The sequence below is a fragment of the Lepidochelys kempii genome, chromosome 6 (genome assembly GCF_965140285.1).
Source record: "Lepidochelys kempii isolate rLepKem1 chromosome 6, rLepKem1.hap1, whole genome shotgun sequence".
Taxonomy (NCBI): domain Eukaryota; kingdom Metazoa; phylum Chordata; order Testudines; family Cheloniidae; genus Lepidochelys; species Lepidochelys kempii.
The window spans coordinates 52,019,592-52,040,648 of NC_136385.1; the positions used below are offsets into that span (position 1 = coordinate 52,019,592).

The 21,057-nt window shown below is 41.9% G+C and overlaps 1 protein-coding gene across 5 annotated transcripts in view; it reads left to right on the forward strand.

The window, feature by feature from the left end:
• Positions 1 to 21,057, forward strand: part of CAPRIN1 (cell cycle associated protein 1) — an 82,083-nt gene that overhangs the window by 39,980 nt on the left and 21,046 nt on the right. For 4 of the 5 annotated variants that reach the window (XM_073347912.2, XM_073347915.2, XM_073347916.2 and 1 more), the window contains exons 7-14: positions 1,900 to 2,037; positions 2,709 to 2,761; positions 2,851 to 2,937; positions 14,019 to 14,174; positions 14,566 to 14,674; positions 18,238 to 18,299; positions 19,666 to 19,776; positions 20,386 to 20,535. In XM_073347912.2, coding sequence (XP_073204013.1) covers positions 1,900 to 2,037; positions 2,709 to 2,761; positions 2,851 to 2,937; positions 14,019 to 14,174; positions 14,566 to 14,674; positions 18,238 to 18,299; positions 19,666 to 19,776; positions 20,386 to 20,535 — 866 coding nt within the window. The remainder of the gene's footprint in view (positions 1 to 1,899; positions 2,038 to 2,708; positions 2,762 to 2,850; positions 2,938 to 14,018; positions 14,175 to 14,565; positions 14,675 to 18,237; positions 18,300 to 19,665; positions 19,777 to 20,385; positions 20,536 to 21,057) is intronic. The other variant, XM_073347914.2, reaches the window with a different exon arrangement.

The window sequence follows — 21,057 nt, forward strand, 5'->3', positions numbered from 1 at the left end:
TTCATCGCTTAGAAAATGTGGTGTTAAAATCAGGGTTTTGTTTTTAGTATTTTCAGTATTACAAATAATGCACAAAAGAATAATTACTTGTAATTATAACAAAACATGGCATTTTAAGTGACAACTAGATACTATTAGGATTTTCTTGTGTGGGCCCAAGATATGTAGATGTATGCTTTACAGTGCATTCAGCTTATTAGGGAAGTGCTTGTTGTGACTCCATATTTTAGACTGAGTTCCATTTTGTACTTAAAGCAAGGATTTAACATCTTTGCTATATATGAAAAATGCAGTGTATCATCCAAAGTTACACAACTTAATTTTTGAGCACAGAAGTAAATTTTTGAAAATTCAGTAGATTAGTTGGACATAAAATTGATTGAAAACTGTGTTCTTTAAGAAATTTAGCATCTACCATACTTAAATTCACTCCCAAATGAGTTTAACGGAAGAAAATTCTTCAAACTTCCATATATAAAAGTAATAGAAATCTTGTGTCTATGCTATATTTGAAGAATTTTTTTTGTAAAAAGATAAGTTATTAAAAATTGTATATAGTTATGATATAGGCTTATGGACAGGTTCAGGTCAGCTTTTACCTCTGATGTCAAATGACTCCATGTATCCCAACCAATTGCCACTATTCTTCTGCAGCTAATTTGCATGCAACAAATGGGTTGTAATATGTTGGTGAGATAAAGACTGGACACATGTCAAAAGTTCTCATTGGCAGATTAGTTGGCCTGGCTGATGCATCTCTTCGTCTCTGAGTAGATGCAGCTGTGTAGTCCATTTAGGGTGGGTGTGTGGGCATGCGCGCCAGCCAAAGCTGAAGAAACTTTTCTAAGCCATACCTGTAGAGGGGCAGTGCTTATGCCCTATGATTAGCACCTCCCCTGGCTCTGTGCGGTGTGCCCCCACTTCCATTTTACTGCCTGTGTCTGGGGTTGGAGCTCTGTCGTTTTCACCTCACAATCCCTTAATATAGTGTTAGATTTAGTGTATATGACCTGTAGTTTGTCTTTCCCTGGTGATGTGTTCATCAGGGTTTAAACATCTGTAGTGTGGGGGAGTGATCCCCACATGTGGGGCTTGCTGGCCCTAGGAAAAGCCTACATTAAAGAGGAGTGTTCAGTTTGCAGATTATTTACCAAATGCACTCAAGTGGCAAGGGACCATCAGGGGAGGGCATGTGGATTGGTCAAACCCCCCCGACCTGACTGCATCCTCCTATGGGATCTATGCCCCTTGCTGGGGCATTCCCCCTGTCTCAGGGGAAGCACGCTCCCCAGATGTGTGCTGCAGATGATACTGCTGTCTCTGACTGCCATAGTGGCACTTCTGGACCACCATCATGTATACCCCCCAGAATCGTAGCATAACCCTAGACTTTGCAGTCGTTCCAGGACTCTAGGGTTATGCTATGGTTCTGGGGGGGTGTACGCAGATGTCATGGAGATCTTGCATATACTTGAGTTACCAGTGTCTAACAACTTATTTCATGGTACATTTTAAGATACTTACCCCTTAGGATCTAATCAGAAATGAAGTTCAGCTTTTCATAGATTCAAGAAGAAGAATTGCTTCAAAATAACTTTGAAGTTGTTAGCTGCTCTTTAAATTACCGTGGTTTAATGTATAAACAGACAGTATGCAGTGCTGGCACAACTCAGGAAATGCTTTTAATTTCTGATTGTTAAATTCCAGAGGACATTCCATGGTAGATAATTAAATTCAAAGTGACATTAGACTAATTCTGGACAGTAAATGTTGCCTACCAATAAATGGAAAAGAAGTTTTGAGATTTTGGGGAGGGATGGGGGGGGAAACAGACATCATCCTGGAAAATAGTTATATGATCTTTAGTCTATACTTGACCAGAGTTTAATTCCTTTGCAGACAAGGCCTTGAAGGATGTTGTTGAACGTATTCTTCAAACTAGTTATTTTGATAGTACCCACAACCATCAGAATGGATTGTGTGAGGAAGAGGAGGCAGCCCCTGCACCTGCAGTGGAAGATCCTGTAGCAGAAGCTGGTAAGTACATTTATCTGTTTTGGTCTCCATATGTAGGTTGTAGGTCTACTGTTATCCCTACTTCCTGGGGTCCATGAGAGCAGTGGAAAAATAATTACAAATGTGAAATAAATCAAGCTCTTATATCCGAACTATTCAGTCAGCCTAGTGCCGTAGACAGAATTTCATGCTTTGTAAAAGAACATATGTAGCCTGGCTACATACTAGATAAATGCAAAGTGCATAAATGTTAGGAATGAGCTAACTAGCAATTAAAATCCTGAATATAGCAGCAGCCTAACAAGGCACAGCCACTTAATGGGATCTTCACTGATTGGGCAAATGTTCAAAATATGCACTCAAGACAAAGCTCATTGCACTTCTATTGAGGAATCCATCTTAACAGTGAAACTGTTTATGTGCTATCGTGTAGATTAAAATTGGTGACCACATCTTGCTTTCCCTTGCAGTCCAGTTTGCTGTAGAGCTGTAGGTTTAAGAACAGAACCTATGTTCTCCTAATTCTAAAATCACAAAGATTCAACAAAAACAGTGTTTGTCAAAGGAAGATACACTGTTAAATTACTGGTTGGGATTGGACTATCCCCTCCCCCCCCCCAGAGTCAAAAGGAAAGAGTAACATATACATTTACTTAATGGAATGTGCCTAAAATAGTATATTTTTCTCATAGAACCTGAGCCAACAGAAGAATACACTGAACCAAGTGAAGTTGAATCAACTGAGGTACTATTCAGTGGAAAGATCGCAGTCACTATTTTAGTTTTAATGCCACTGTCTGTCTTTCATACCTTTTTTTTTCATTTTTATTTTAGTTTGTAAACAGACAGTTCATGGCGGAGACTCAGTTCAGCAGCAGTGAGAAGGAACAGGTAGATGAGTGGACAGTTGAAACGGTTGAGGTAAGATGTCTTATGTGCTGCTGGTAAAATTGCAGTCCCTGTTTTCACTGACTCACAACTCTTCAAAACATTCATAATAGATTTTAATGCAAAAATAACCTTTTTACCAGTCTTGAGCTGGCCATATTTTCCGGTATTGTGTACCCAGCTCGAAGATCTCTATAGCATTAACCTTGCATGTAGCTAAATCTCAATGGTGAAGTTCCTTTAGTAGTGTAGTAGTAGGTTTAGGAGGTGGAACTAGAAGAGTAACAAGCAGTTTTAAAATTGTCACTGATGCATAGCCAGTGTAAAACTTCTAAATTGTAGTTACAGCTATTGACAGCATTATGGAGCTGTATTGCTTTATGCAGTTCCCTGGTGATACAGCTGCTAATTCCACATGTAAACTCAACCACAGTTTACATTGCCTGCTGGTTGTTCACAAGTCTGCTCAGACGTAGATAAATCTATATGTACTACATATATTTTTACTTCTAGAAGAAAAGTCATATTTAAAAAGAAAACTGTTAATGCATTATTCATTCTTCATACAAGTCATGAAAATGAGTGTTCAGCTTTAACACTCTGTTTTGCACATATGAATTACAACACTAATAATAAGAATTTTACAAATACTGTGACTTACATAGATTTATTATCTAATATTTAAATCCACCACTCTACTAAAACAGAGGCTCTTTACACACATTTTCATGTATTGGAGAGAATAGTTATCCACTGTCTTACTTCATAACTTCTTGATCGGTGGATTGAACATGAACTTACTCCATCCATTAGGGGTGTGTGTGTGTGTATATAATATGAACAAAGTAATCTTTCAGTGTATATGACTGGATTAGTGCTTGGTTCAGCTTAATCTCATGCAGAATCAAGTTCCAGAGCTGCCCCCTTCCAAGAACATTTTTATTCCCTTTGACTCCATGCGGTGTCTTCCTTGCTCTTTCAGCCTTGAGATGGAGTAACTGCCTGTCACTGCTTCAGGATTTCTTGAGAAAAGAGGAACCATCTTGATATGTGCTCTGCCAGATATTATAGCCAGTCCATCAGAAATTCATGATCCACAGATTTATTCATGGTTTTCAGAATGAACAGTACTTAGAATGGATGTGAGACACCAGTCTATAGCTAGAAGATTTTTCATTTGTATAACTGCTGCTGACTGTGCCATATTCTGATGCTTAGATCCCATTCCTTGTCTTAAAAAAACAAAACAACCCCCCCACACATATATTTAAATTAGGGCTGTCAAGCGATTAATCTGTTTAGTCGTACGATTAAACAATAATAGTATAACATTTATTTAAATATTTTTGGATGTTCTCTACATTTTCAAATATATTGATTCAATTACAACACAGAATACAAAGTGTACAGTGCTTATATTTTTGATTATTTGCACTGTAAAAAAGCAAAAAAGAAATATTTTTCAGTTCACATAATACGAGTACTGTCATGCAATCTCTTTATCATGAAGTTGAACTGAGAAATGTAGAACGATGAATAAAAATAAAACAGTGTAACATTTTGGAGCTTGCAAGTCCAGTCAGTCCTACTTCTTGTTCAGCCAATTACTCAGACAAACAAGTTTGTTTACATTTGCAGGAGATATAAATGCTGCCTCCTTGTTTACAGTGTCACCTGAAAGTGAGAACAGGCGTTCACATGGCACTGTTTTAGTTGGCGTCACAAGATATTTACATGCCACATGTGCGAAAGATTCATATGTCCCGTCATGCTTCAACCACCATTCCAGGGGACATGCGTCCATGCTGATGATGGGTTCTGCTCGATAACGATCCAAAGCAGTGTGGACTGACGCATGTTCATTTTCATCATCTGACTCGGATGGATGCAACCAGTAGAAGGTTGATTTTCTTTTTGGTGATTCAGGTTCTATAGTTTCCGCATTGGAGTGTTGCTTTTTTACGACTTCTGAAAGCATGCTCCATACCTCATCCCTCTCAGATTTTGAAAGGCACTTAAACATTGGGTTGAGTGCTGTAGCTGTCTTTAGAAATCTCATGCTGCGTTGCATTGTCAAAATCTGCAGTGAAAGTGTTCTTAAAATGAACTTGTGCTGGGTCATCATCCGAGAGTGCTATAATATGAAATATATGGCAGAATGCGGGTAAAATAGAGCAGAAGACTTACTATTCTCCCCCAAGGAGTTCAGTTACAAATTTAATTAACACACACTTTTTTATTGAGCGTCATCCACATGGAAGCATATCCTCTGGAATGGTAGCCAAAGCATGAAGGGGTATATAAATGTTTAGCATACCTGGCACGTAAATACTTTGCTATGCTGGCTACAAAAGTGCCATGCAAATGCCTGTTCTTGCTCTCTGGTAAATGATAGGGCTGCATTATCTCCTGTAAATGTAAACAAACTTGTTGTCTTAGCCATTGGCTGAACAAGAAGTAGGACAGAGTGGACTTGGGGTCTCAAACTCAGTTTACCTTAGGGCCAGTGCTAGTCCTCAAATCCTCCCAGCGGACCAATAATGTCACTCATGCCTCCCAGAACCTGCCCCCCCCCCCCCCGCCAAAAAAACTCCACCCCCCCACCTGCCTAAGGCTCTGGGAGGGAGTTGGGGTGAGGGAGGAGATCTGGGGTAGGGGATTGGGGTGCAGGCTCTGGGAGCAAGTTTGAGGGGTATGTGGGGGGAGGGGTGGAGGTGCAGGATTTGGGAGGGGGTGCAGCCCTTACCTGGGGATCCAAGACTGGGTGAGCTGCGGGGCCTCCGCACGCTGCTGCCCCCAGGCACTGCCCCTGCAGCTTCCCATTGGCCGCAGGGGTGCTCAGGGTGGGGGCAGCGCATGGAGGCACAACCTAGTCCCTCCCCACTGTGGGGCCACAGGGAGGGGCCGGCAGACACCAGGAGCGAGCAGGCAGATGCTGCTCTGCTCTGCTGCGCTGCCGGGGCCCTGGGTCATTGTAAATTGCCTGGGGGGAGGGAGTGCCCGGGGGCGGCACGTGGGGCCAGTGGAGAGACCAGGCCCCAACACAGCTGAGCCCTGTGGGCCGCAGATGGCTTGCGGGCTGGGAATTTGAGACCTCTGCTCTAAAATCTTCGATTGTTTTGTCTTTGAGTGCAGTTATGTGACAAAAACACCCTACCGTTGTAAGTTGCACTTTCATGACAGAGATTGCATTGTAGTACTTGTATGAGGCGAACTGAAAAATAGTATTTCTTTTATCATTTTTACAGTGCAAATATTCGTAATAAAAATATGCACTTCGTATTCTGTTATTGAAATACATATATATGAAAATGTAGAAACATCCAAAATATTTAATAAATTTCAGTTAGTATTCTATTGTTTAACAGTGCGATTAAAACTGATCAATCAGTTAATTTTTTTTAATTGAGATTAATTTTTTTGTTAATCGTGTGAGTTAACGGTGATTGACAACCCTAATTAAGATGGCAGCAAGGTTGAGTATGAGTAATTTGGAATTTAAAAAAGTTAGGATTTTATACCCAAAACAAGAAGCATAAACCCAGGAAATTGAGTAAAGGTTTAACTTAAGTTAACCAAGCATTATGGTACAGTTGGACTCTCAAACAGCTCTACACAGTAGTGATGCTATGCAAAGCTATACAATTATGATAAATTTTAAAATGTGTAGTAGTCCTACATGAAATGATTTTTAAAGAGCCTTTACATATTTTTTCTCATGGTATCACTACTGGGCAGTTAAACCTGGTCTACAGCTGCTTTGCATTTCCAGAACAACACAAAGTGGTAGGAAAGTAAACCCTAGTCCTCCTGCCCTTTAAGTGCGTGTGTGCACGTGCACCTCCCCCAGCTCTCTCCTGCCCTGTGTGTCAATCTGGTTCTGTGGGGTAGTTTATGGAAAGAAATGTTGAAGATTAAGGGTCACATTGTTCCATTCTTCGTAATTGTATGTTTTTTGCTCTTCAGTAGAGAATAGTAGACAAAGACTTCCTCAGAGAAGTTCACAAAGAATGGCCCTCTTTTTAAAATGGCCATCATTTCCCAATGTACTCCATGGGACAGAGGTCACAGCTTCTCTTGGCGAAGATAGCCACTATTATGCAATGGGAATTAAGCCATTTTTTTATCAGGGAGGATGCCAGCCCTTTTGCTCTCAGAAGTCGGCATCCATCTTAACTGAGGGCCGCCTGTTGCTTTGGTTGTGTTGAGAAATATTTGATGTTTTGAAAGGATGCAATTCATGAGTTTCTCTGAAGGAGAAATGTTGACTTCTGAAGGAAACGGTGTGGTGGTGGAAATGACCGTGATCTTAAATTCTCTCTAAAAACTACTCATTACAAGGATATACTCAAGATTTACTCCTCTGCAAATTTTTGTATGGCTTAAAAAATTAGTGCCTGAGCTAAGGGAAATTTAGTTTAGGTATTGGGCAAATACCTAACTATGAGGCTAGGCAAGCATTAGAACAGGTTACGTAGGGCTACAGAAGCTTTAAGAAATAGGTTAGACAAGCATCTGACAGGATTGGTGGTAGGCATACTTCATCCTGCCTCATAATGGGAGGCTAGATGACTTCTTGAGGTTCCCTCCAGCATTGCATTTCTCTCATCTAATTCAGCGTGCTACATTTCTTAAAAGATGCAGTTTTAAATTTCATGCAAAAACTGTCCAGTTTTTATAGATTTGCTCAAAACTACTTAGGTTGGATGTTTTTACTAGTCAATTTCAAACCATGGTTTTTTAGACTTATAGCCTCGTTATATTAAGCCAGTAGCTGCTAACCAAGTTTTGTGTCTGCTTTTAAAAAAATGGAATCAATTATTGTCAAAGCTTTGTACCAATATCTAAGTGAGGGGGATTCCATACTTGCGATCTTATCATTGTTTTCAAAATGTGTTTTACAATCTAACTTCCATTCTCCAAACAATCTTTCTATTTTTTATTTCACACTGAACCACTCTATAATTGGCATTTTGGGGATTGTACAAAGCAAAAATTTAGAATTGGGCCTTATAAAGTGAGAGGGAATTAAATGTAGTGTAATCTTTTCAGAAGACTTAAAAAACTTAAACAAAAAGCCCTCACTTTGGGCAATGCTTCTGAGATGGTGTTAAATCATATGTACTTATAATGGAAATTTTCAAAGGGTCTTCTTTGGATGGCCAATTGTGTGCACTGGGACATGAGGAATTTTAAACCAAAATGTGGGTGGAAGTTGGTGGGTTTTTAAATTTATTCTTGGTGCTGGGGGTTCCTAGCCACTAGGATTTTCAAAACTTTACTACCGTGTGAAGCTGTGCTCTGTGCTGTTGTGTTTCTGAATGCCACACTTCCCTCCATCCTTTGCTCCACGGTCACTCAAGACATCTAGTGATGTCAGATTTCTTCCAGTACCTTTTGGAAAACATAACATCACCTTTTGGGTACCTTTTGGAAAACATAACATCACCAGTCCCACAAAATTGGTGCTAAGTCTGGGTTTTTTGTGGAAGTGGAAATCGGTCATTGTTTTTAAAGTGGTATTATATTAACTTCACGTATCTGTGCTCAAATGCTGTAGAAGAGGAATATAAGTCAGGAATATCTGTACACTAATCAGTGCCTCCAAAATATTGGGCAGGCGCAAATAGCCATACCCATCTCTGGAAATGCTGGCTCGGTGCAGAATATCATAGTGAACTAATAATTCACATAAACTAAAAAATTGTAGACACCTAGTTGTAGCGAAATAAGACCATTTTTGGACACCATCGGAAAGTAGCTCATCTGACAGCGTTTGAGGGTGAGACAAAAGGAACTCAGCTATGAAGACACTAATTAATACTGTAGTCATAGAATTTCCCCCTCCGAGAGCATGATTCTGAGTATTAGCCATCACAACTGTGAACAGTCTTCATCTTAGACAATCAGATGTTAGGTATGTTTTTTGTTCCTATAAGTATTCTTCCCTTGATTCCCTCAAGCCATGTGCACCATTTACAATGACCAGTACAGCTAGATTTCAAAGGCATTTCTGCATAATTTGATGTTGGGTCTGTTTGAGCCTGGTCTGTAACTCTTTAGATTTTGGCATTTACTAACTCCTAGATACAGAGAGGCTCTGGACAGATTACCAGTAATGATCCCAATTAATATTTGAAAGGGCCACCACTGTGTTTGGCTTCTGGGGATCAGCAGGGAATGTTCTCAAGCTTGGACACAGTTACGAGCCTCTTCTAAGTCTTAACCTCTCTTGCTTGCCATCTCCTGCTGCTCAGTTATTTCATGCCTGAATGTAATCATATGCTATACTGCAGTCCTGTTACTGTGACACCACCACACCCCCCCCCCCCCGCCCTTGAGACTCTAATGTGTAAAGAAAATCCCACTATTCTTTGTCTCCAAATGTGTGGTAGAGATCCTTTACTCTATACTGTTTGTGTTCAGGGTATACAGGTTGCAGAGCAGACTTAAGAGACTACTGCTTGAGCATCTTAACTTGCACCTCCAGGCTTAACCATACCTCTGGGCCTGTCTCAGAATACTGTTTGGGCGCCCATTTTCGCTAGACCAGGCTGCCTGAGACCAGAGGTCACTGCATTCTCAGGCAATTTATGTAGAATAACATCTGGTTACTTAAGTCCCTACAAAGCTGGTTAGGCCTACCTAAGATTTAGAAACCCTGTTGAAACAGACTATAAGGGCATGTCTACACTTGGAAACTTACCAAAATAGATATTCCTGAATAATATTCAGAAATAACTCCATGTGGAACTCCCTTATTGCAGAAATGAATGCCTTTTTCTGATTTAGTTTAGTGGATTAAGTTAAATTGGAAAAAAACTCTTGATTTCAGAATAAGGCCCCATCTACACTGGCAAATTTGTGCGCAGTAAAGCAGTTTTGAGCGCTATAACTTCCAAGGTGTACACGTTGCCAAGTCAGTTAGTGCGCAGAAACTGTGTAGATGCAGTGCTCTACTGCCCTGGCCTGAGGTGACCATCCTTCAGCCCCATCCCATGCATTCCTTTGCACATTTGAAAGTCCCCTTCCTGTTTGCTCGGTGATGCGTGCAGTAGTCTCAGTGCATCTTTCCAGGTGGCCATGCCAGCTCCACACAATCCCCTGCTTGGAGCAATGCAGAGCTGCTGGACCTCATTGGCAGTTGCGGAGAGGAGGCAGTGCAGTCACAGCTGCGTTCCAGCTGTCAGAATTATGAAACCTATGGATTTCTAGATGCATGATAGAAAGGGGCCATGACCCAGGATACATTGCAGTGCAGGGTCAAAGTGAAGGAGCCGCAGAACACCTACCACAAGGCGCAGGAGTCAAATTACCGCTCTGGTGCTGTGCCCATGAGCTGCGGGTTCTACAAAGAGCTGGACGCTATACTTGGTGGCGATCCCACCTCCACTGAGAGAGACCCTGTGGATATTTAGTTGGCTCGTGTGCCAGTCGAGAGTGGACTGATCTAGGAGGAGGCAATCTTGGACAAGGAGGGGGACCCAGAGGCAGAGGATGACTCAGAGGCCAGAGATGCATGCAGTCATGAGCTCTTTTCTCCCCTGGAGCCTACCCAGTTACAGCAGTTGGAGGTTGACGAAATGCAAACAGGAGAGGAGGCCCCTGGTAAGTGGATCTGATTTTGGGAATTGCTGAAGCGAGGAGTTGGGTGGGAGGGTTTCAGAAAGCAGGCTTGTCTCCCACCTCATGCCTAGCCTGAGCGGTGGAACAGGCTGTTGATAGACTCCCTCACTTCATGGGAATCTCGCTCAGATCTCAAGGAATCTCTCATGGAGATACTGGGCAATCTGCTGCCACAGGTTCCTCGGCAGAGCTGCTTTGTTTCTTGCGCCATTAACAGTAACTTGGTGGGGGGACCATTGCTGCACACAGGCTAGCCGCATAAGAGCCAGGGCGGAAGCTGCAGGCTTGGAGAAGACCCTCCCTTGATTCCCTGCTCACCCTCAGAAGCGAGATATCTTCCATAATCACCTCCTGTGGAAAGTGTGGGGAATAGGAATGATTATCAGGCCAACCTTACAGTGCTGGCTCTCCCCAGGTACCCAAGAGCCATGTGCCCAGTGTACAGCAGGAATAGTGATTTACCCTGCCCCTGTGGCTGCTCATCATTTTGGGGGTCTTGTGGCTCATGTGTGCTTGCCTGGGGACTGCCAGTTAGTGATAGGTGTGTGAGTACTGGCTGGGTTTTTAAAGCACTGTAACAGTGTTGTCTGTTGCAAACAATACTGCTTCTGTAAAATGTTGCATTTAAACTTCACAGAGATGACCTTGAGATTACAGCCTCCCTCTTTGTTATTGGCGGTAGAATGGCTGCACAAAATTAGAAAGCGTCCAAGAAGAACTAAGGAGGACTTTATTTGTGAGGTTATGATGCACTTTGCCGCTAAGAAAAAAAGAATTGAAGGAGTGGCGGTACAGCGAGAAGAGAGACCAAAAGGAGAATGCAGCACACCAGAAAGAAGCCACAGAGTGGCTCTTAACAGTTACGGAGCTCCAAGGTGATACTAGCTCTTTAAACTGAGCAGCTCCATGCACGCATTCCCCTGCAGCTGCGGTCGCAAGACTCTTTACCATGCCACGCCCCCAGACTGCCAACACACTCGTATCAATCTCCTGGCTCCGCTCTCTACCTGCAGCATTCCATTCCTCGCAGTCCAGCAGTGTGGACTCCCACTGCACTCAACACAAATTCCTCTGCAGTTTGGCCCTGCTGAAGTACAGCACCCCCTGCATCATACTCCAAAGGAGGTTGGGTATGATCCCTGGATATACACAAATCTGTAGCCGTCCTGGGACCCCTCCTCCCCCTGAGACCTTCCCTTCCTCCATCCCCCTCCCTGCTGATGATTTTTTTCATTTGACTCTCTCTTTTGGTTGTTTTTTTCTTCAATAAAAGAATTATTTGTTTGAAAGCAATCTTTATTCTATTAAGTGAAAGCAAAAAGAGCACTGCAAAGCAACATACGATTATGTTAAGGCCCCTTCTTGCATCATGTGCACCAGTCACCACGTAGCATTACAGGCACTGCAATCCCAAGCATAGCCACAAATATTAGTCACTTTCAGCTTCAAATTGCTGCCTCAAAGCATCCCTGATCCTCATGGCCCCACGCTGTGCCCCTTTAATAGCCCTGGTCTCTGGCTGTTCAAACTCAGCTTCCAGGCACAGAGCCTCTGTGGTCAAGCCCTGAGTGAAGCTTTCACCCTTCCCTTCACAAATACTATGGAGCATACAGCACTCGGCTGTAAGCATAGAAATATTGTCCTTGGCCATGTCCAGCTTCCCGTACAGGCATCGCCAGCAGTCTTCTAAATGGCCAAATGCGCACTCCACAGTCATTCTGCACTTGCTCAGCCTGTTGTTGAATCACTCGTTGCTGCTGTCAAATTGCCCTGTATATGGCTTCATGAGCCATGGCATTAAGAGGTGGGCGGGGTCTCCCAGGATCACAGTGGGCATTTTGACTTCTCCTACGGTGATCTTCTGGTCCGGGAAGAAAGTCCCTGCTTGCAGCTTCTTGAACAGGCCAGTGTTCCAAAAGATGTGTGCATAATGCACCTTTCCAGAGCAGCCTGTTTTAATGTCTGTGAAATGCCCATGGTGATCCACAAGTGCCTGGAGAACCATTGAGAAATACCCCTTGCAATTAATGTACTTGGTGGCTAGGTGGTCGGGTGCCAGAATTGGAATGTGTGTGCCATTGATCGCCCCTCCACAGTTAGGGAAGCCCATTTGTGCAATGCCATCCACAATGTCGCGCACATTGCCCAGAGTCAGTCTTTTGGAACAGGATGCGATTAATGGCCCTGCGTACTTCCATCAGCACAACTCCAACAGTTGACTTTCTCACCCCGAACTGGTTAGCAACCGATTAGTAGCAGTCTGGAGTAGCCAGCTTCCACAGTGCAATCGCCATGTGCTTCTCCAGCGATAGGGCAGCTCTCGTTCTCGTGTCCTTGCGCTGCAGGACTGGGGCGAGCTCGTCACCTAATCCCATGAATGTGGCATTCTTTATCCGAAAGTTCTGCAGCCACTGCTCATCATCCCCGACGGGCATGACAGTGTTATCCCACCACTCAGTGCTTGTTTCCTGAGCCCAAAAGCGGTGTTCAACTGTCGTCAGCACCTCCGTGAATGCCACAAGCAATCTCATGTCGTAGCTACTACATGTGGCGAGATCAATGTCTCACTCCTTGCCTTTGTAGTTTAAGGAATAACTCCACTGTCACTCGTAACGTGTTGGTCAGTGCGAACAGCATACTGGTCAACAGCTTGGGATCCATTCCTGAAGCCCGAAAGGGGCAGGGTGCACAGTACACAAACCATTGAAAGATGGCGCCAAATGTAGACGGAAGCACAGTGATCGCTGGGATGCGAAGCAGTGAATCACTAGGCATTGCGACAGGACCCAGGACGCCCCACGAGGCCTTCCCACAAGTCTTAGCGGCAAAAGAGAAAGAGGTGCTCTGTGGGATAGCTGCCCATGGTGCACCGCTCTGAATGGTGCCACAGGTGTGAACATGCTATTGCGCAGGCAGCTGTCAGTGTAAGGACACAACAGTGGTTTTCCTTTGGCGCTCTGAGTGGCACTGTAACTTTGCAAGTGTAAATGTACCCTGAGTGTGCCCACATGGAGAGTTATTCTGGAATAACTATTTTGGTAAACTTCCAGGTGTAGATGCTTCCTTAGTCTCATTGGTAGACAAATAACTGATTTTTGTATTTCACCTGTCAAAAACAATGCACCATGATGGTGCGTGGATGGATATTGAATAATTGAAGTAATTGTAATGGTTGCTAAACCTTTTGTCACAGCAGCATTCTTTGAGCAGTTCATAGTTCTGAAAAAAGCAAAGGAAATGTATAGAAAAATAAGGCATTAAACCTCCTAGGAAACCTATGTACTGGTAATAGAGGCCCCTTGTGCTGGCATTGTAGAAAGATACAGTCATACTCTTTTCCAAGAACTTGGAGTTGTTTTGCACTTACTAGTTGGCCAAACCTTTGTCATCAAAGTTCCAAGTTTTTACTCTTTTTGATAAATTGTTTCTGATATTCTCAACCAAATATGTAGATGAAACCCATGAGCCAATTGTTACTTCGTCACTAGGTTGTAAATTCACTCCAGCAACAACCACAAGCTACATCTCCTCCAGTTCCTGAACCCCATGCTCTCAGTACTGTGACTCAAGCAGACCCTCTTGTTAGGAAACAGCGAGTACAGGACCTTATGGCACAGATGCAGGGCCCATACAACTTCATGCAGGTATGTAGTTGCTCTGCTGTGGTGAACTGGTTTAAGAGGGACACTAAACTTTCTTACGTTTTGTTAGTAATGCCTCAGTTATCCAAAATAAAAATAATAAAGCCATCTAAATAGTAAAGAACAGGTTACCTGCTTGTCTTTTGTACTTTGTTCTATTTGCCTATGAAAACAAGCTGACATAGTTAAATTATCTTTCAGTGGAGTATACTTCATAGTTGTGAGGTAAGTTCCGTAATTTTGGGGTTGTAAGTGGTGCAGGAGAATCCTTGAAATCTTAATTGATTTTAAATATATTGATATTCCTATTTTTCGTTTAAAAAAAAAAGACCAAAAAGCTGATCATAACAATCTAATTTAATACATTTTTAATCCTGTTGAATTATTCTATTAGGATTCCATGTTGGAGTTTGAAAATCAGGCTCTTGATCCTGCCATCGTATCAGCACAGCCCATGAATCCAGCACAAAACTTGGACATGCCTCAGATGGTTTGCCCTCCAGGTTTGTAATGGTAAATCATAAAACTGCATCTTGGGGGAGGTTTGCAAAACTAACTTGATTTCAGTCATTCCTAACCCTGCTATCTCTAAGGTTAAACCCACTTGGTGTTCAGTGAGGTCATTATGTGATTTTCATGGAATACAGCTGTGCTGCAGAGCACTTTGTAGACACCTAGTAGTCTATTGCTCTAATTTTCATTTGTGGCATTGGTGTATAAATTATTGCCCAAAATCTCTGGTAATTGGGTGTCCTTTCAATTATTTGAGCGTAAGACCAAGCGTTTGGCTCGTGAAGGACATGTCACTGAGCTTAGGCTAATATTTCTGGATTTAGTGGATAATTCTGACCTTAATTTCTGTGCCTCGGTTCCCTTTCTGTAAAATTCAGATAATACTCCCTCATCTCACAGGAGTAATCAAAAAGTACTTGTGAGTCACTCAGACACTATGGTGATGAACACCATAGAAAAGCCCATGTGAAAATTTAATAATTCTGTTTTCAGAGCAGGGTTTGATCAGTGTGCAATAAATAAGGCATGGGGTCACTCATTAAATGATAAGGAGAAAACAAAATATTGAATAATTTCTCAGTTAAGTGAGTACTATCCATTCTGTGCTTTGAGTCAGGAATCCTTTGTGGGGTGGGAATAGTTTGTGACCATGTAATTAAAGACTCTATCATGTATTGCACAAGGGGGCTGAATTATAGTTGCACAAGCAACATTAATTCTGACATTGCCTAACCTTTTTGAGTGCTTAACTTTAGGGCAATAATAGAATCCCATTTATTTCGATTTTTTACGTGTTTTCTACATTTACAAATATATTGATTCAGTTACAACACAGAATACAAAGTGTATAGTGCTCACTTTATATATTTTTGTATTACAAATATTTGCACTGTCCAAAAAAAAAAGTATGTTTCAATTCACCTAATACAAGTACTGTAGTGCAATATCTTCATCATGGAAGTTGAACTTACAAATGTAGAATTATGTACCCAAAAAAACCTGCATTCAAAAATAAAACACTTTAAAACTTGAGCCCATGAGTCCACTCAGTCCTACTTCTTGTTCAGCCAATCGCTCAAACAAACAAGTTGGTTTACATTTGCAGGAGATAATGGTTCCTGCTTCTTGCTTACAATGTCATCTGAAAGTGGGAACAAACATTCGCATGGCATTGTTATAGCTGGTGTTGCAAGATATCTTACGTGCGAGATGCACTAAAGATTCATATGTCCCTTCATGCTTCAGCCGACCTTCCAGAAGACATCCATCCATCCATTCTGATGATGGGTTCTGTTCATTAACAATCCAAAGATGTGCAGACTGACACATCGGGGGTTGGACTAGATGACCTTCAGGGGTCCCTTCCAACCCTGATATTCTATGACGCATGTTCATTTTCATCATCTGAGTCAGATGCCACCAATAGAAGATTTTTTTTCTTTTTTGGTGGTTTGGGTTCTGTAGTTTTCGCATCTGAGTGTTGCTCTTTTAATACTAATGAGAGCATGCTCCACACCTCGTCCCTCTCAGATTTTTTGGAAGGCACTTCAGATTCTTAAACCTTGGGTTGAGTGCTGTAGCTATCTTTAGAAATCTCACATTGGTACCTTCTTTGCGTTTTGTAAAATCTGCATTGAAAGTGTTCTTTAAATGAACAGTATGCTGGGTCATCATCCGAAACTGGTATAACGTGAAATATATGGTAGAATCCGGGTAAGACAGAGCAGAAGACCTACAATTCTCCCCCAGGGAATTGAGTCACAAATTTAACTAACACATTTTTTTAACAAGCATGGAAGCATGTCCTCTGGCATGGTGGCCAAAGCATGAAGGGGCATATGAATCTTTAGCGCATCTGGTACATAAATATCTTATGACGCTGGCTATAACGGTTCCATGTGAATGCTTGTTCCCACTTTCAGGTGACATTGTAAACAAGAAGCAGGCAGCGTTATCGCCTGCAAATGTGAACAAACTTGTTTGAACAATTGGCTGAACAAGAAGTAGGACTGAGTGGACTTGTAGTAGGACTGAGTGGACTTGTAGGCTCTAAAGTTTTAAATTTTTATTTTTGAATGCAGTTTTTTTTGTACATAGTTCTACAATTTGTAAGTTCAACTTTCAAAATATTGCACTATAGTACTTGTATTAGGTGTAGTGAAATACTATTTTTTTTACAGTAAACATTTGTAATAAAAATGTAGAGTGATCACGGTATCCTTTGTATTCTGTGTTTGAAATTGAAATCAATATATTAGAAAATGTTGAGTAACATGCAAAAATATTTATTACATTTCCATTGGTATTGTTTAATGGTGCGATTAAAACTGGATCGTGATTAATTTTTTTGTTAATTGTGTGAGTTAACTGTGATTAATCGACAGCCCTACTTAACTTTGCAACCGTAATGAACATTTAACACTTGTGTACGTAACTTCCTTTTTTAAAAAAAGCAAACTAAAAAATCAGAATTCCGTTATGTGACCTATTGATCATTGTATGATGAGTCATCAGTGGGTTTGGAATCTTTGATCCACTGCTCCAAGCCCTGACACTTGAGATAACAGAGTAACTGATAGTAGTAGTAGTAGGTTGTAATCCTTTGTGTCAACTAGCACTAGCGAAAATGGGACACTTTGCCAGTAGGTTTGACAGGAATTTGATAGAGGAATGGAGAGAATCAAGAAAAATATGTTTTGCCCATTTTAAAAACTCTTGGAGTTTTTCTACAAATAGCTTTAGTGTATCATGCTTTGGAGAAGAGACCTGAAATTTTGAAGGCTGTGGCTGTTGTGGCAGGGATGTTCCTCTTGCTGTCCTCATGAAAACCCACCCACATCATGCCAATTTATAAGCCTCTGAAAAACAGTGGTTCATGTGTTCAGTAGAGACTTTGATTTTAGCAGTCAAATTCCCCAAAGATTCCATCTGCACTGAGAATGTTCCAGCTCAGGGCTGAGCAGGCCTTTTGCCGCAACTGCAGTTCTAGGCTGCTGCCAGCTAAGCCAGGTTTGGGCACCTGAAATGTGATCAGGGTGTCTCTTTCCTGTACTCTCAGTGACTCACTGCTGGGCCCAGGCAGCACAGTGGAGCACACTGCCTGATTCAGATGCAGACAAGGAGGGAGGACTGGCGCTTGAATGGAGTCAGGAGGCACAGGACTGGGACTTGCTAGAGACTGGGACAAGGAGCCAGGGTGAGGAGGAGAGAGGACTGTGGTGGAGCAGAAGAGGTGAAACAGTCAGAAGAATCTGTACCCACATGGGAACACTCTCCTCCACAGGCTGGAATGGAACCCAAGATTCCCTGTCCTTGTTCTCCACAATGGATGAACCATTTTAGCTGCAATTTTCCCCTCAAAATTCATCCTGAGGCTGACAATCAACCTGAAAAATTTCAACCCAAAATGTTAGTTTGGCAGAGTTGTAAACAACTTATTATGGGCTGTGTTGGGCAATCTTAGTAAAAGGTGGTGTTTCCAGTCCCGCTTATAATTTATACCATGTAAGAAGTATACAGTTACATAGTAAATAAAAGTTTATTGTATTTCCAGTTCATGCTGAATCTAGACTTGCCCAGCCTAACCAAGTTCCTGTGCAACCAGAAGCTACGCAGGTAAGATCTATGCTCGATAAATCATTTACTAGATCTTTAATTTGCTTTAGGTTTATTTTAATTGGTAACTATTGTGTTGGAAGAGGTTAACCATTAGATGCATCAGAAATCAAGCTTATTTTTTCTTGTAAGATTTTTTGGTATTGTTAGTTTCCACTCCCCTTCAATTTTGGTGTCTGCGAACTTGATGGTGGCTGAATTTACATCGGGAAAAGCTGATACAAGAATCAGTGACGGTGTAGAGGGTCTCATGACTTTTTTGTTCAGTAGAGGCATAAAAGCCCTGGAATGAATGGAAACTAGCAGGAAGCATCCCTGCTAGAAGACTGACAAATGCTTCACCATTGAAGATCAACAGGAAGTGCCATGTGGAGTAATAGAGATTGAAAATGTGCATTAGGAGTAACATGCCTTTTACACTAAACTCTGTGTGGGAAACGTGTGTTCTTACAGTGATTGTCCACACGGATTCTGCTTTAGGGGCCATGCGTGTGCCCTGGGTGCATTCATTCCCCCCTCCCTCCCACTTTATATTTTCCAGGGTTTTTTTGCATTTTACAATGTTAAGTGGTGCTTATGGGTTTTCCTCAATGCACTTCCCCCCCCCCCCCCCGGTCCAAACGAGTTCTAACAGTCATTCCTCAACCATTTATGTAGCTAGCAGCTAAACTGCTTCCAGCTCTGCTGTACAATGGATTAGGGACATGTGATGGTTCAAAAAAGGTGACTCTGGCAACCAGTCTTGTGGACTTCCTCTCAAGAATTGCCATCAAACCTCTGTTGCAAGGCAGTGCTTTTATTTTCAGATCATGTTGGTGATGGAAGCAGAGCAGTTTTTAAAACAACTTTACTGGTCTGCTTCACCCCCTAACTTACCATCAGGCCACAAAGCCTGCAAGGAAGTTGAGTTAAAAGGAGGTAAATTTAGTTCGGGTGGGTTCATGCCAACAAACATCACCTATGTGCCTGCTGCTACACACTCTTCTTCATCCCTAGTATGCTATGTGCTTTCTCTTGTGGTCTTCTTAGGAGACATAACAGTAGGAAGAATTTTCATTTAAATCAAAACTTACACCTTCAACTGGATTGGACAAAAATATAAATGAACTTAAAACTTTTCTCCAGAGCAGTGGGTGTACACTAGAACAAATCAATTAAAATAAATTCGCTTTGCCCCTGTTTCAGCATTACTAAATTTAATCAAATTATGCATAAGTATATTGCTACTGTGGATATTAGTAAAAATTTTGTGTATCCGTAACAAGATTTTTACTACAGGCACAGTTCCTTCCAAAGTTGTCCTGTTTGGTTCTCCAGTTTGTAAAACTTGAAGGAGCTTCTACTAATCTTAAATTCTTTCTGGCAGGTGCCCTTGGTTTCTTCTACAAGTGAGGGTTACACAGCATCCCAGCCCATGTATCAGCCTTCTCATACAACAGAGCAACGGCCACAGAAAGAATCAATTGACCAGATTCAGGCAAGTCCTATTAAATTTTATTTTAGGAGCAATATACTATCTCAATCTGCAAGTGAATAAAGGGGTAGTGTATGACACTTTGAAGATAAAGCTTCATAGTTAAAATATTTGTTTCAGGTGTCAATTGATAAGGCCTTTTTTATTACAAATGCCTTGACCTTATTTGTGACATCTTATATTTTTGATAGCAGTTGTTTGAGTCGTCTGTATTCAAGGCTTAAATTTATTAAATCACCAGCAGCGAGATGCTGATAAAGAGGAGAGGGGCTAGTACTTTTCAGTGGAGCACCTTGTGGAGAATTGCATCGCATAAGTATACAGGATGCTAGCTTGGAGGACGTTATTGACCATGGCTAGTAGGTGTCATAGTGGGCACTTGCTTTTCCTCCATTCACTCACTTCTCTGTCATTCTCTGAGGTTCATGAGTGTGGGAAGACTTCTTTGTTTTCATTCATCCAGTTGTGCTGCGGGGGGCTACAGTTTAGTTGAGGTAGCTCATGTCAGTAGCAATATTTTACAGGCCTTGCCTATAATTTGGTATAGGATGACTTGACATAATCAGTTGCTGTATGAATTATTGCTTAAGTGCTCTTCATTTCAATTGCTAGGCTTCACTGTCTTTGAGTGCAGACCAAACCCCAGCATCATCACCACTTCCTACTGCACCCCAGCCGCAGGTATTCCAGGCTGGGTCTAGCAAACCTTTACATAGCAGTGGAATCAATGTTAATGCAGCTCCATTCCAATCAATGCAAACAGTAAGTACCAAATGAACTTAATGCTGAATCACTTTGTTTGATTAATCAAATCTTCTGATAGCCATTATTTTGACCCTGGAATCTAGAATTGCACTTAGAATAGGCTCTGTTCTTCTAGTGGTTGCACATGTTCATTCCACCGTAGGTGTGTGCATGCCTAGTGCACAGATGTCAGAGACTTTTTTCCCCTCAGTGGTACCTGTTGGGGTGGCTGGAGTGCCCCCTGTGGCCACTCGCCACTGTGTGCTAGTATAAGAGGAGCCACCCTCAGCTCTTCTCAGTTCCTTCTTACTGACAGTAATGGTTGTCAGAGCGATTTCAGACTTGTTTATTCAAATACCTTCTTCACGCCTTGTAAATAGTATTTCTAATAGGATTCTGTGCAAAACAATTAAAAATTCTGCACAATATTTAAAAATCTGCAAATTTTATTTGTAAATAAATAAAGGTGGAGGCTCCAGCATGGCAGCGGTGAGCACGGGCCACTGGCTGCACGGAGGTGGGAGATCACCCTGCAGGGCG